This window comes from Hyposmocoma kahamanoa, unplaced genomic scaffold (genome assembly GCF_003589595.1).
Source record: "Hyposmocoma kahamanoa isolate Upper Pololo Valley unplaced genomic scaffold, ASM358959v1 99702, whole genome shotgun sequence".
NCBI lineage: Eukaryota > Metazoa > Arthropoda > Insecta > Lepidoptera > Cosmopterigidae > Hyposmocoma > Hyposmocoma kahamanoa.
In genome coordinates this window covers 4,325,967-4,339,838 of record NW_020656001.1, presented here as the reverse complement: position 1 = coordinate 4,339,838, position 13,872 = coordinate 4,325,967, and the positions used below count along the sequence as shown (strand labels likewise).

General features: G+C 39.2%; 1 protein-coding gene across 6 annotated transcripts in view; it reads right to left on the bottom strand.

The window, feature by feature from the left end:
• Positions 1 to 13,872, bottom strand: part of LOC113239151 — a 103,548-nt gene that overhangs the window by 12,833 nt on the left and 76,843 nt on the right. For 5 of the 6 annotated variants that reach the window (XM_026476019.1, XM_026476023.1, XM_026476018.1 and 2 more), the window contains exons 57-69: positions 13,563 to 13,753; positions 13,017 to 13,132; positions 12,528 to 12,616; positions 11,092 to 11,222; positions 10,513 to 10,667; positions 9,747 to 9,872; positions 9,312 to 9,423; positions 8,029 to 8,205; positions 7,536 to 7,691; positions 6,783 to 6,884; positions 3,141 to 3,259; positions 2,246 to 2,459; positions 1,306 to 1,467 (exon numbers count right to left, since the gene is read on the bottom strand). In XM_026476019.1, coding sequence (XP_026331804.1) covers positions 1,306 to 1,467; positions 2,246 to 2,459; positions 3,141 to 3,259; positions 6,783 to 6,884; positions 7,536 to 7,691; positions 8,029 to 8,205; positions 9,312 to 9,423; positions 9,747 to 9,872; positions 10,513 to 10,667; positions 11,092 to 11,222; positions 12,528 to 12,616; positions 13,017 to 13,132; positions 13,563 to 13,753 — 1,850 coding nt within the window. The remainder of the gene's footprint in view (positions 1 to 1,305; positions 1,468 to 2,245; positions 2,460 to 3,140; positions 3,260 to 6,782; positions 6,885 to 7,535; positions 7,692 to 8,028; positions 8,206 to 9,311; positions 9,424 to 9,746; positions 9,873 to 10,512; positions 10,668 to 11,091; positions 11,223 to 12,527; positions 12,617 to 13,016; positions 13,133 to 13,562; positions 13,754 to 13,872) is intronic. The other variant, XM_026476021.1, reaches the window with a different exon arrangement.

The window sequence follows — 13,872 nt, the reverse complement described above, 5'->3', positions numbered from 1 at the left end:
AAAAAATACTATAAATAGTCAGAAATTCATTTATTGTTTCTCAAAATATTCTCCGTTAGCATTAATGCACTTTTTCATACGAAAGAACCAATTTTGAAAAATTTTATGCCACTCCTACGTGTGAACCTCTGAAACATATTTTTCATAATCTTCGACAGCCTCTTCAGGTGATGAAAATCGTTGACCACGTAACTGATTCTTAATTTTTGGAAATGAATAAAAGTGACAAGGTGTCAGGTCGGGACTGTACGTGAGATGGCTCATAAGATCAACGTTATTAACCTTCAAAAATTCATTTGTCTGTCTGACCGCGTGAAAACTGGCATTATCGTGGTGCAAGATGATACGGCGTCTACGGTTATTTTTACAGAGTTTGTCAATAACTTCCGGCAAACAAATGGTCGTGTACCAATTACTATTCACGGTACAACGATTCTCCAAAGCAACAGTAGCCATGTGTCGAGTTTTATTAAAAAAAGAAGCAATCATCCGGTTAGAGGCACTTTGCCCGCGCGGCATTTTGCACGCCAGGCACTATGGTTGGTTTCGGCTCATCTCGAAAGACCCACACGCTCGATTGCTCCTTTGTTTTGGGATCATGTTTCGTTACCTCTTACTATGTCCCACACCGAATTTGACGCCCCTTCGTAAAATCTGGTAAGTATGGCACACATATTGCACCAAGTGACGCGATCCGTTTTTTGAGCCTCAGTTAAATTGCGTGGGATCCACCGAGAGCACAGCTCTTTCACACCCAAATGTTTGTGTTTTGATTGATTGTATTTGGCTCATGGTATGTCACATGTCGGTCTGTTTTGACCATACGGAGCACATCATCGATGTTTTTGTTGTTCACAGCAATAGACGGGCGACCATCACGAAATTCGTTACTAAGATTCACACGACCGCGTTTGAATTCTGCAAACCAGCTAGAAATAGTCTTTTCGCATGGTGCTTCATCGCCAAAAGCAGTTTGAAGCCGAGTGAAGCTCCGCTGAGCTGTTAATTTACACTTCAAAGTCGTAGAAAATCATACTACGAAAATTTTCACAAGTTAAATCCATGGTGATGTCGACAACCAAAAAAAATATTTTTTTTTTAATTTCAATTTTTTCTGAGTGTTCTTATCTTTGTATTAATAATTAACGTATGTGCCAAATATGCCATTTGATCATGAACAACGATACAACTTTCTTGTACATTATTCTGAAGAATGTATTTTATATCTTTCCAAAAGAAATATCTTTTTGAATTTCGGCATCTTACGCTTGTAAAGTGACAAAGACAAGCAATATGTGAACTCACGTTTACAGCCGAAGTGGAGGCCTCCTCTCCGACCTGTACAGGTTGCGCAACGGCGATAGACGTCGAGGTATTATTGTACAATGCGAACTGAGGACATGGGTCGTTCGCCACAGTGATCAGCCACCTGCCGTCGTGCTTCTGCTGAGTCACTACCACTGGCATCTAAGTCCAAAAATATGTGTAAGTAAGATTTCATAATAAAATGTATGCTTAAAAATAAATATGCTACATAATCACATCAATTAGACCGTCCGTTTTAAATTCTAATTATTATGATGTACTGGTGAACAAACAAAATAACTGAAATAGCAAAATTGATTATACTATCCAATCATAAGGCAGGTTTCCCCATCGAACAAGAACGAGTAAGACACTTTAAAAATATATTACCTAAATGCAACATCAAAGAACTAAATGGAGCAGTGCCATGGTTTTGTCATTCAAGTAGGAAGAAATTATTTAATAATACATATATATATATATATATATAATATATATATATATTTGTAAAAAACAGATTATATATACATATATATGTATGTATTATATTATACATCTGTTTCACGGTTTTAAATTTCGTGAATGGCAAATTTTGAATATCAGTTTACTGTAGAAGCTAGTTTGGGACACTGTAGCCCCTTCCTACGCGTGCAGGCGTGAGTCGCGTAGGCTCTGTCGCGAGTGCGGCCGAGAACCGCACAAGGCTAAAATATGCAATACCTTGCTCAGTCGTGCACCTGGTGGCAAAGATTCGAGACTGAGAGAGAGATTTCATCAGCACCCGACCAACTCACCAATCCAAACTGGAATACAGTGACGATCACATTACTGCTCGGCGGCAGAAAAAGGTGTAAGGTGTAGGGAGTACTTCCCCTGGACGAACTGTTTCACGAGGCGCTCTACTGCTACTAAAAGTAGTGAACTGGTGGAACCTAGTTACCGTAGCTCCACTAGTGGTGTGGAGCGCAATGGGTCTGCGCAGCGGCGCGGCGCCGAGCCGGACGGGCACCGGCGCACCGACAGGCGCGGGCTGCGCGCTCCCGTCCTCGGCGGAGTTTGCCAGCGCCACATACAAGTACATCTGCAGTTCGGACACATCGTGCCCGCGCCAACGGTCCTGCAGCCACAAGCGGCTAATCGAAGCGCCTAGGATGCTAAAAAATTTAACATCATCATCAATTGCTGTTTTATATATTTATTTATTTGCAAACTTTACAGCTTTTCTTTTTCAGTGTGGCAGGGTTCATACAAACTCGTACATTACAAAACATCCCGCGCACGCAACGCTTCCGTGGCTGCCTCTTTGTGGCCAGAGCACTAATCATTATCAAAGTCAAATTCAAATTAATTACACTTGAAAATGTAATTTTTCAAGATTGCTCTTTTCAAATAAACGTAAACGCTATCGAATACACTCCGCATCATACATAACATTAAATTTGGTTCAAATCAATAATCATACCAATCCATAATTACGCCTCCCACTGCTGACCACCGGTCTCCCCTGAAGAGAGATCGTAGTCCACCACGATGAACCTATGCGGGCTTGGCATTTACAAGTCCGAAGGTTGTGAACCGTCGTCGTTGTCCATGTTTCATTAACAGTTTTACTTGACAGTTAGCGACAAGCAACAGCTACTAAATATTCACAAATGTACGTAACTCAGACATTAAAGTTGCAGGTTTTGAAACCGACATCGGGCTATTACATCACGATTTTATTCTAATGAACGCCAACAATGTTCAAAACTGGTTTATTCGCTACAAGATCGACCAGCAATTGCCAAGCCCCGCAACCTACTAACATTCTTAAAAAAAAATTGAGAATGACTTACGTTCCTTCCGGAGTAGGCGGCACAAGTTTAAAGGTTTTAAGTCCCAAAGCGGCACGGCGAATGAATTCGTTTTTTCTGTCATCTAGCGCTTGTTCTTTCACGACTGCAGTAGCTGACACCTAAAAATGATTTTTTTTATATATGAAACGTTTGTCTATAAAAAGTGCGTATTTCATATTTATTTTCTAAAATCCTAATGAGTCACCGTAAAGTTACCGAATTTAATACATTTATTATGGTGACATTAGTATTAAAAAACTTAGTAAATTATGATGTTCAAGAAAAAACTAACCCGGCAGTTAAAATTTTGCACAAATGTCTATAAGGGGTGCGTTGGTGGACACTACAGTTAAAGTGTCTGAGCAATGTTTATTGTTGACTTATATTTAATATATCAAGACGACATGAAGATAGAGAGAGCATTATAACTGCACCTTGTATAAAAGTTACGAGGGCGCAAGAAGGCATAACATGGCGTAAGTGTGTGGAGATTCATCATAAATTCAAAACTATTAGTCAAATCAAGTCCGATATTTGAGGACCTATTAACACAATGATAGTAAATACAATCCAAACAAGCAGATAGAAATTGGGATATACATATTATAAGAATGAAATTGAGTTAAAGACTGTTGTGATAAAAAATAATGTAGCTAGGTTACATTATGGCAGAACCCCAAGGGCGCGTTCGCGTATCGAGTCTATAACCAGAAATAGAGACGAAATGTCATTTAATTTGTTTGAAAACTATTCTGCCATATCATTACGGTGACAGCTGCGCTCCGATTCGCCAGCCCGGGTGCGCCGTCAATTCTTTCCTTTCAAATCTACCAGTTTAGCTTGAGCCTTGCTATAATAGACGAAAATTGAACAAATGCATATTTAATTACCAATGAAATGTGATACCGTTCGTTTTGTAATTAGATGCATTGCTGTTTTTCCCACACCACCGAATGGAACAGCCTCTCATAGTTCGTACTGAATATTTTTGGAATACACGTTGACATACACACAAGTCAGTTGTTGGCGCTGTACTATTTCAGCTTTCTAATTTGTGATTTCATCGCAAACGAGAATTAATATTTAAAAGTGTAATCAGTACCATTTGACTGATGAGTTGCCAGAGACGCATGGCCCTTATTTCGTCTCTAATTCTGGTTATACACTCGATGTTGCACGACGACCGCACACATGTGTTCTAAAACCGAACTGTCATGGCAAAATAAGCATTCAGATTCGCCTAATGTACAGTCATATACACAAAATACCTGACCCCCCAAGCCGACTTTGTCGACCTTTTGATTCTGAGCACAAAAATGTGGAGAAAATTGTTAAACAAACTTAATCTTTAACTTGTGAACCGTAAAATTTATTTTGGTATGACTCTCTGGTCGTCTCATTAGTGATTGACATTGTAGGAAAGTTTTTAAGCCAATTTGAGTTTTAACGTATAGTTCTTACTTAAATACAGAACACAAATGGTAATCAATGGTAATTCCCATCACCATTCTAACCAGTTAGCTACCGTTGGCAAATCTTTGTGTCAGAGAGCACATGGTGTCTGCAACAGTAATCATCTGGCGTGGGAACTTCAGCATATAAAGCAAGTCCTACATGCGAAAAAGTTGAAAGTTCCACGCCATTGCCGAAGGCCCCGTGTGAAACCACCAAAAGTCGAGCGAAGACCTGCCATTTTACCTTACGTGGGAGGTGTTACAGAAGAGTCCTCAGGAGCGCATCTACCAAGACCTATTTCAAGCCCTTGAGGAAGATTTCTCAGTTCCTGAGAGCTGAAATGTAACATCCCCTTACAGGATGCAGGAGTTTACAAGCTTGACTGGGAGTGCGGTCTCTCTTATATTGGACAAACGAAGCGAAGTATTTGTACCCGCGTCAAAGATAGCTGATGTCAAACATCGTCGCGTAAACAAGTCTGCAGTTTGCGAGCATGTTATGGATAAACCTACACATTCAATGAAGTTTGACAAACCCCAGGCCCTTGCAAAAGCAGTCCGTTATCTACCCAGGATACTGCGAGAGACCATTGAAATTAAAAAACATCCTAATTTCAACAGGGAAGATGGTTTCTCCGTACCACCAGTTTGGGATCCAGTATTTCCTCTGATGAAAAATCCCAAATAGACATAAGAGTGCAGTACTAATTAATATGTTTTAGTTTATTCTAATTTATATTATTAATTAATAAAAAATTCATTCAATAAAATAATTTGTAAAACTTATTGTAGCGTAAATTGGAATGTTTTCTTCGTAAAATTAAAAATAAGTTATTTAATAAATAACTATTGTAACTATAGTGGAAAAATAGGGTGGTTTGCATTAATATTAGACATAACTGGTTGAAGACTGTACCACCTCAGTCAACCATGACTATGGGACCTGTAAAGGGCCCGAAACGTCGTCGTTTGAAAAAACAAATATACGCGATTTAAATCCGGAAAAATAGTTTCATTTCCTAAGCGTAACAATCGCGAAAACCTAAGAACTCGATACAGAATACAAATTTCAACCAGCTGTAGTAAAGCCGTCGTGGCCTAGCGGTTTATGGATTGCTTTGCAAGTTCAGGCAAACATGTTTCGAGTCACATTACACACACAGTCACATTTTAATTTCGTTAAGTGCGGCATATTATTAAAACAAGAAAGAAAACTTTGACAGTAATTAAAACTTAATAGATAAATGGAAACGAAACGCGGAACAATGCGTAATTACAGAAGACACGATCGTAAGCAAACTGCAGAGCGATTTCGTGATTTGTTAATCTATCCATACCCATCCTACGCTTTATTAATAATATCGGGTAGAACCCATCTTAGGCAATTTCTAGTGAGCAAATATTGTGATTTGTCAACGATAACATTAAAAAGTGAAACAATGCTGTTAAAAATATAAAGTTAAAACAAAATAGTGCTCGTGGAATCGATGCACGGGTATTGTAACTGGCAGTCCATACAACAAGCCGTTCGACCAATTTACGAAATTTTGAATTGGTTTTAAGAATATGTTGATCACATCTTCAAGCAACACTCCACTGTATCGCTTATACAATAAAGTTGAAATTGCTTTGTTCAATAAGTAAGATGGCTCTCAGAACCAAAAGGTCGGTTTGGGCATGTTAGGTGGTCAGATATCCCATGCATATGACTGTACGTGAAAGCGTAGTTAGGTAGCTGGGCCGTTGCTGCACGACGCGCGGCGGCCGCACGAAAGCTTTCGCGTCGTGTAACTGGGCGCTCAGTGTAATTTCAATGTCAATAATCTTTGTAAACATAAATGTTTACAGAATGTTTGAAGGTATAAATTTCTAACAGAAACAGAGGTCTGCAACAAGCACATAGAAAAATTCGTAAGGTCCGTTGGTTCGTTCCATGGCTTAGCTGGCATAGCGTCTGGTACGGTTTGCTAGAAGACGTCTGTTAGAGTCCGGGCGAATCGAAGGAATTCTTTGTTATTAATAATATAACAAACTAGTGGAGCAATTCACAAAAAAATATTCAATACATGGTAGCAATACATCGTGACATTCAATGGAACTTACAAATGAATATGTACATTTTTTTCTCAATTAACACTGCGACAGTGCTACTGTATACTTAGTTCAGTGCTCAGATTAGTGTACTAACCATTATGTTGACCTTCAATCTGTTGACAAGCATGTAAGTTGCTGTTATACCAACCACGTTGATTTCTTCTTTTATTTCATAGTGCATCGTCAGCAACGCCACCTGCGAAGCAGTAAATCGAACTAGAGCGAATTGATCACTAGTCCAACTAGCCAAAATTTGTCATACAAAGGTTTCTAAAGCCTAAAAGTGTGTTCTTATTACAGCCGTATTATTGTTTGCAAGTGTGGGTTTAAGCACAACGAGTGCTTAAATAGTGTACAAGCCACAACCTTCCTTTATAACATGCAAAAAATTATTACACTGGCAACAAGTATGTGAAACTTATATTTGGCGTATAAAAGGTTTATAAACATTATGAGTAGTAACCTTATAATAGCAATACCTAAGCTATTTATAAGGTTTAAAAGAGTAATTTCCTCGTTTAAGCATAACTTGAATAAGTTAATACACAAGTTAATAAACTTGAATAAGGCAATCACTCTATTAGCTGGTGTGTTTTATATTATTATTCTACAAAAAGAAATATTTGTGCGAAACAAAGTCTTAGAACCATATTATTAAAACGATAATTATTATACGTGGACAAGTAGTTCATGTTTATCTCTTAGTTTATTTGTGTTTGCAATTTTTTTCCAAAGAGATGATAAAAGATAATTGGCTGTTGCTATGCTAGGTTTTCCCGAAGTTAATTTCATGTAATTGGTGTGGTTGTTTGGTACATTATCGTTATTAGACTTCAGTTTATTGTACCTTTTGGTTGCATTGAACAGCGAACGTGATGGCATGTTCGAGTGCAACCTCCCCGGGCGGAGGCGTCCCGTACCGACCCGGATCTTTGGAGCTCACTTTCAGCTGCCGGCTCACGAACGTCTCACGGCCTACTTCCACTGACATGAAGAACGGTTTCTGAAATTGTAATTCATGGTTACCGTCTTTCGTTAAAAAAAAATACAATTTTTTTATATATAATGAGTACATGATATCACTTATGAGATGGCTCAGTTAAATATCGACGGCCACCTTGGATTTAATAGACAAGCGTGGCAAGAGGCTTATAGGTGACTCGAAATTAGTAGAGGCGAAACTGCAGAACCTTGAACACCGCCGTAAAGTTGCCTGCTTATCGTTATTGTACAGGGCATATCACGGAGAGTGTGCGATGGAATTGCATAATTTGACTCGATAGGCAGAGTAAACTGTGTTTTTTCACAGCCATGATTTTCCTTTTATTATTTCTACTTACTTTCAACATGGCAGAGGGCGGACATATAACGCTGCCCGGCTCGAGCTTGCACAAGGGCGCGGCGTCGTGGGCACGCAACGTCAACGTAATCGGAGACGCATTGCAGAGCAACAGCACGGGGCTCATTTGCACCTCGAGCGAGCACCCGCCGCCCGCGCGGACAGCTTGGTAGCGAACCTGCAGGTCGGTGCAGAACCTTACGATAACTCTGTTGTCGACCGATTCGATTAGACATCGTACGATTTCTTTTCATTTTTATTCACAATAACCGAATCGAACGTCAAACTATCGTATTCGAAACCGAATCGAAATGACGTCACACCCGTACGATTACTCGAACTTCTCGACCGGCAAAGGCTACAAACGTTATTCAGAAGACAGTTATCGAAAGAAAGTTACCGAATGTCCTATTGTTTACAAAGCAAGAATGTATTATGGAAATCTTTTATTATTTTAAATATAATCTGGATTTTGTTCAATTCTATTAATTCATTTTAGTGCATAATGACTAATGCATCCCTATATTTTAGGCCTTCAAATTCTTAAAAACGTATATAAAAGGATTTGAATTTTTCTTATAACCTAGTTGACCGACTAACTCCGTAAACGCTGTTGGATAAAGATATCGCATCCGAATCCGAATCGAACGTTTAACTCTGACTCTCGTATTCCAGAACTATACTCAATGCTCAAGTCAGGACTTGAGTATGATTTAAAGCACTAGAAATCATACTCAAGTCCTTGCTATTCGAGTCGTAATTTCAGTGCTTGAAATCTTACTCAAGTCCTGACTTGAGCATTGAGTAGGGTTCTGGAATACGCCCCTGAATGTTCTGAATAGCGCGGAAAGCGCCCTTCGATTCGAGAACGATATCCAATCTAACGATTCGGTTAAAATAACTATTAAAACTAATTACTAATAAACTACAAGTTCTGAATCGGGAGCCTCGTGGAATTATACAGCGAATACCCACATCATGTATGAATGGAGGGACGGAAGGATATTCGTAACGACTGTATACATTTTTATATATTTGCAAATTGTTCAGCAATACAGATCTATCCTAAAAGGAGTCAGTGACGCGTCACTGCTTATTTCATACGGACTAAGTTGACATAATGAGTAATTGTTCAATTCCCCTACACACGTAAATAACACATTGATGGATTAATCGGTAAATAAAACCAGATTTTTTAATTTGTAGAGCTAGTGGTTCTACCGGGAATTTAGCCCGGAAGCTCCTCATCATTAATTTAATAAAAATAATGAATTTGGTACTTACAGCTACCTCGCAACGAGGCTGCAGAAAAGTTGGTTGCCACGGCCCAGGCCAGTGTCCCTTCACTATAGAGTAAGGCCACTCAGATTCAGAATCGCGCCCCGCACGTCTCAACCTGTATTCAGCAATTTCAATGCTCATTTATTAAACCTCTATTCAACACGGCATCCCTATCATTTAAACCTACTAAATGATTTACTTTATTACTATACCATCGATTTCAGTTTCTAAATACAAGAATAGCGTGTTCACAGGATTTTAGATTAATTAAAATATCAGGTGCGAAGGTGCGATCACCTTCAATAAATAAATAAACGTAGATTATGCGATCACAGGTACCGCCTCTTTGGCGAATACCCGTACCCAACGACAGCACCTACCTAGGTCTTAAAACTACAACTCGATACAGTGGAGTATAGCACATATAAACATACGTACCAACTGCGTATCTCTTCGATAACTTCCTCCACGTTGTTGACAGGCGCGCGTTTGTCAAAAACAGAGTTGTCAGTCACGCCGTAGTGAAGCGGCACTGCTTCTCGAGTGACGGGACATTCTATGTTCCTGTATCGTAATGCATATAATATATGGCCAACTATACACAACCAAATTCATAAGTATATCAATTCATCAGGATTTTGCCTATAGATGAGTCAATTACAAGAAATGCAAACTTAAAATATACATAACAACACAAACTACTTGACATCAAAATTTTTTTAGAAAATTAATATTTGAACCCTTAAAGAGTCCGTTTTTTCTTCCATACAACTTTGGCCCAAAGATGTACCTCAAATACTATCATGTAACTTTGAATAAAAAAATACGGCGAATTCATCAAAAAACAAAAAAGAATTTATTAATCACCTGTACCGCTCAAAATTGTCGTTCGAACCTATGACATTGCCATGGCAGCAATAAACAGGGTGTACATTTGAAACGGGACAGCAAGGCCAAGCTACCTTAATCGTTGTAGTTACAGGAAACGGTTCTAGAAGACTACCCATGAATTTTGAAGATATTTTGATCGGCATTCACCAATTTTCAAAAAATGTTACAGTCAGCAAGATAAAAGGCAATTTATACAAAGCTTTTTTATGCCATTCGATCCAGTCTCTGGTAAGGATCAATAGTCTCTTTGGGACCAACCGAGGTAATAGTTCTCGAAATGGGCCCGAGGACAGGAGGTGTTTCGTTTACTTGCCTGTACTGGAACGACAATATATGCCTGGCGGAAGTGGTGCCGGGCGCCATAAGGTGCGTGAATGTGCCGCGGCCAGGCCCAGACTGGATCAACGGCGGCGGCCGCAGTTCGGACGCCTGAGATATCTGCGCGTCCATTTCCGTCGCTATTAATATCTGGAACATCAATTATTAAACATAATATCGTGCAATAATATCCAACGTTGATATAAGCGGTAAAAGTCCTGAAGCGGCATGTACCTTTGGTTTTCATTTGTAAGTTACACACGTTTGTGAATATTTAGTAGTGACAATTCTCGGTAACCGTGACGGTATACGTGATGAAAGAAGGTTCCTTGGAAAATATATGAAGTCCGTAACGTGCACCGACCCAATGTGGTGGATTATGACCTAAACCGGTTAATGATGAATATCAAACACCTAATAGCTCTGTCAGTGAACTCGGCCGAACGAAGCCAAAAAGGACGAATAACTTATATTTTAACAGCCGTTCGCTGCAAAAATATTATGCGTGATGGAAGAATGGAAGGCTAAATGTACTTTCAGGGTGATATTGGATGACGACTGCAGAAGCACTTACATCTGTATCCAGCGGGAGATGCGAGCGCAAAACATACAAAGGCCAGATGCTAGCGAGTATGCGTCCATCGCTGCGAGCGCGGTTTACACGGCACCACACTGATATGTAGGGCACGTCGCCATCGCTCGGAACTATTCAGGCAAAAAATTTGATATAAATTTTAGCTAGGTAGATACTTCTTTTAATTTAATTTTAGCTAGGTCTTTTTCCTATGAATTATATAATTACTTCCATCCAAAGGTTGTCTGGCAGAAATCGCTTAAAGCGATAAGACCGCCCATTGTACCACCGCTTATTTTTAATTTAATTGTATTGTATTTGTTTCCTTTTTTGGTGTACAATAAAGAATTTTTGTATTGTATTGTATTGTATTCACATTCCATAACGCAGTTCTCCTGTGGCCTGTGGAACACGGGAGGGACCCATTTTCCACAATACGGCTCTATGTATTTACCAACGTTTATCATAAAAAAAACTTAAAACGACTTCAGATTAGATCAGACAAAAAATAGTATATCGATCGTTTACTTCCTACACATTTAGTCGATTTTGTCTGATCAGTTGATTACACATGTTGATCGAAAAAAATACGATGTGAATCGTCTGTGTAAGCAACAGCAATTTACTCGTTCTGTTTGATCACATTGACGATGAAATGTTAAAATAGAATAAAAATTCGTAAACAAATTAGAGTTACAGGTTTTTTTTTTATAACAAGTGACGGGACGAACAAGTCGCGCACCTGGTGGTAAGCTACACGCCTGTCCATAACAGTTACAGTGCCCCTTAGAGCTATAATTGCAAAGATCTGAGGAGCACTACCACTGCGCCCGTCACCCAGAGTCATAAGTTGACAAGACCCATGTGCCTGTAATTTCACGAGCAACCTTACCCTTCAAAACCGGAGCACAATAATGCTGACATTACTGCTTGGCGGCAGAAATAGGTAATGTAGCAGTACAACCCTGGACGAACTCTTTCACAAGGAGCTCTACTGCTACCAAGGCATTAAGAGATCAGGTATTAGAAGGCGGTATTTATCGGTGACGTCACACTTTAGTAACATAATAGAAATTGGTCTTCTGCTAAAATGAGACTGAGCATCCACCAGTGACTTTAAATATTAATATCTCTGGTATTACTTGAGATGATAATTATAATAGAAAATGCGAGTCGAATACCTAACATTTAAGCGCGCGAGAGGTGCTCGTTGTCAAAGGCTTTTCTACCACTTCACGGCGCGAGTTACCTCCATTGTCTCACAGTCCGTGTCAGAGCTGAATTTATGGCTAAACTGATTATAGTATAAAACACAAAATTAACTTCCAGGACGTTTCTCTAACACACATGCTTAAGTTTAAAACGGCTTCATTGCTTTTTAAATTATTCATATTGGGGATCTAGAACTGACTTTTCACGTAAATTCCTATTCTTACCTTTCACCAGCCATGGAACGTTTTCTTTTGGACACTCTTTCAGGGGTATATCACCGGACCAACCAGTTTCGTGATTTTTGAGTCTTATCCTGTAAGGAAAAGTTATAACACCACTTACAGACAGGTAAACGTATACGATACTCTATAATGGCGTATTCTTAAAGACAAATTGCTATATTACAATTTATGAAGGTAGCGAACGGTTATCTAATCGCTAAACGTATAAGAAAATTATAAATTACTACATTTTAGCGTAATGCAGCAATAAGGGCATGTTCTCATATGATGACGACAGATAGTCGTGCAGTTTAAAGTGCATGCTTACGTTTCACATGCCATTTTTTCCACATGACTAAAACATAGATGTATTTTCTTTTCGATTATAGTCTACCTCTACTACATCGTTTTTCACGCTACAATGTTCTTACCATGTTGTTGGATATTCTGTCTTTACTTTTAAATGAAACGTGAACGATATGAGTAACTTACTTGAGTACTAGTTCGCAGTTGGCAGCGCATATAACGCTTCGGCCGATGGATTCAGTAGCGAGCTCGCCGGAGGCCACGGTGCGCCATTGGTTCACGTCCGTGAAATGTGCCCGCACCTAGGGTAAATAACAACACAATGCACAAGAGAAGACGAAGAAACAGAACAAGAATAAAGGGGCAGTCCAAGCAGGCAAAAGCATCTAATGTATAAGACGTAAATAACAAAAAACACAAATAGAATAAGTAATACTATAGATATGTATTTTCAATAAAGCCAATTACGGATTCTGATGCCAGTGAGCAGTTGGATGACAGTTTTTCTTTTCTGTCTGGTGACATAGCTCTTTGTTAGTAGATATACTTAAAAACTTACAGCAGCAGACAGAAATGATGTATACATCACATACCATATACAACCACAAAAAGAAAAGAGAAGCAGGAGAATGAAACAAATTTGGTACAGGAAAACAAAATAATTAGATTACACGATCATGACCTTCGAGTAAAGTTATAAACGACTCAATAAATAAACTTTGCTATGTTTACCTTAAATAACAAGTTGAATCGCAGCACGTTGGCGAGCAAGAGGCGTCCGGTGAGAAGCATTTGTCGAGTGGCGCCTTGTTGCGCTATTTTTACGTACAAAAACACACCGGAGCCTGGAGTCGCGACGGAGGCATCCAAGTTATCAGCGCCTTCGAGGCGCACTCGACGTGAACCCGCCGTGAAACGTACGTCTGGGCGAATAATACATACACATTTATTGAGCGTAGTAAACAAGAACCAATGGGTTCGAAATAATAAAACAAGTTTAATTTCAAAAGTTATATCTCCCTGTAAGGAGGGCAGTGTCTCA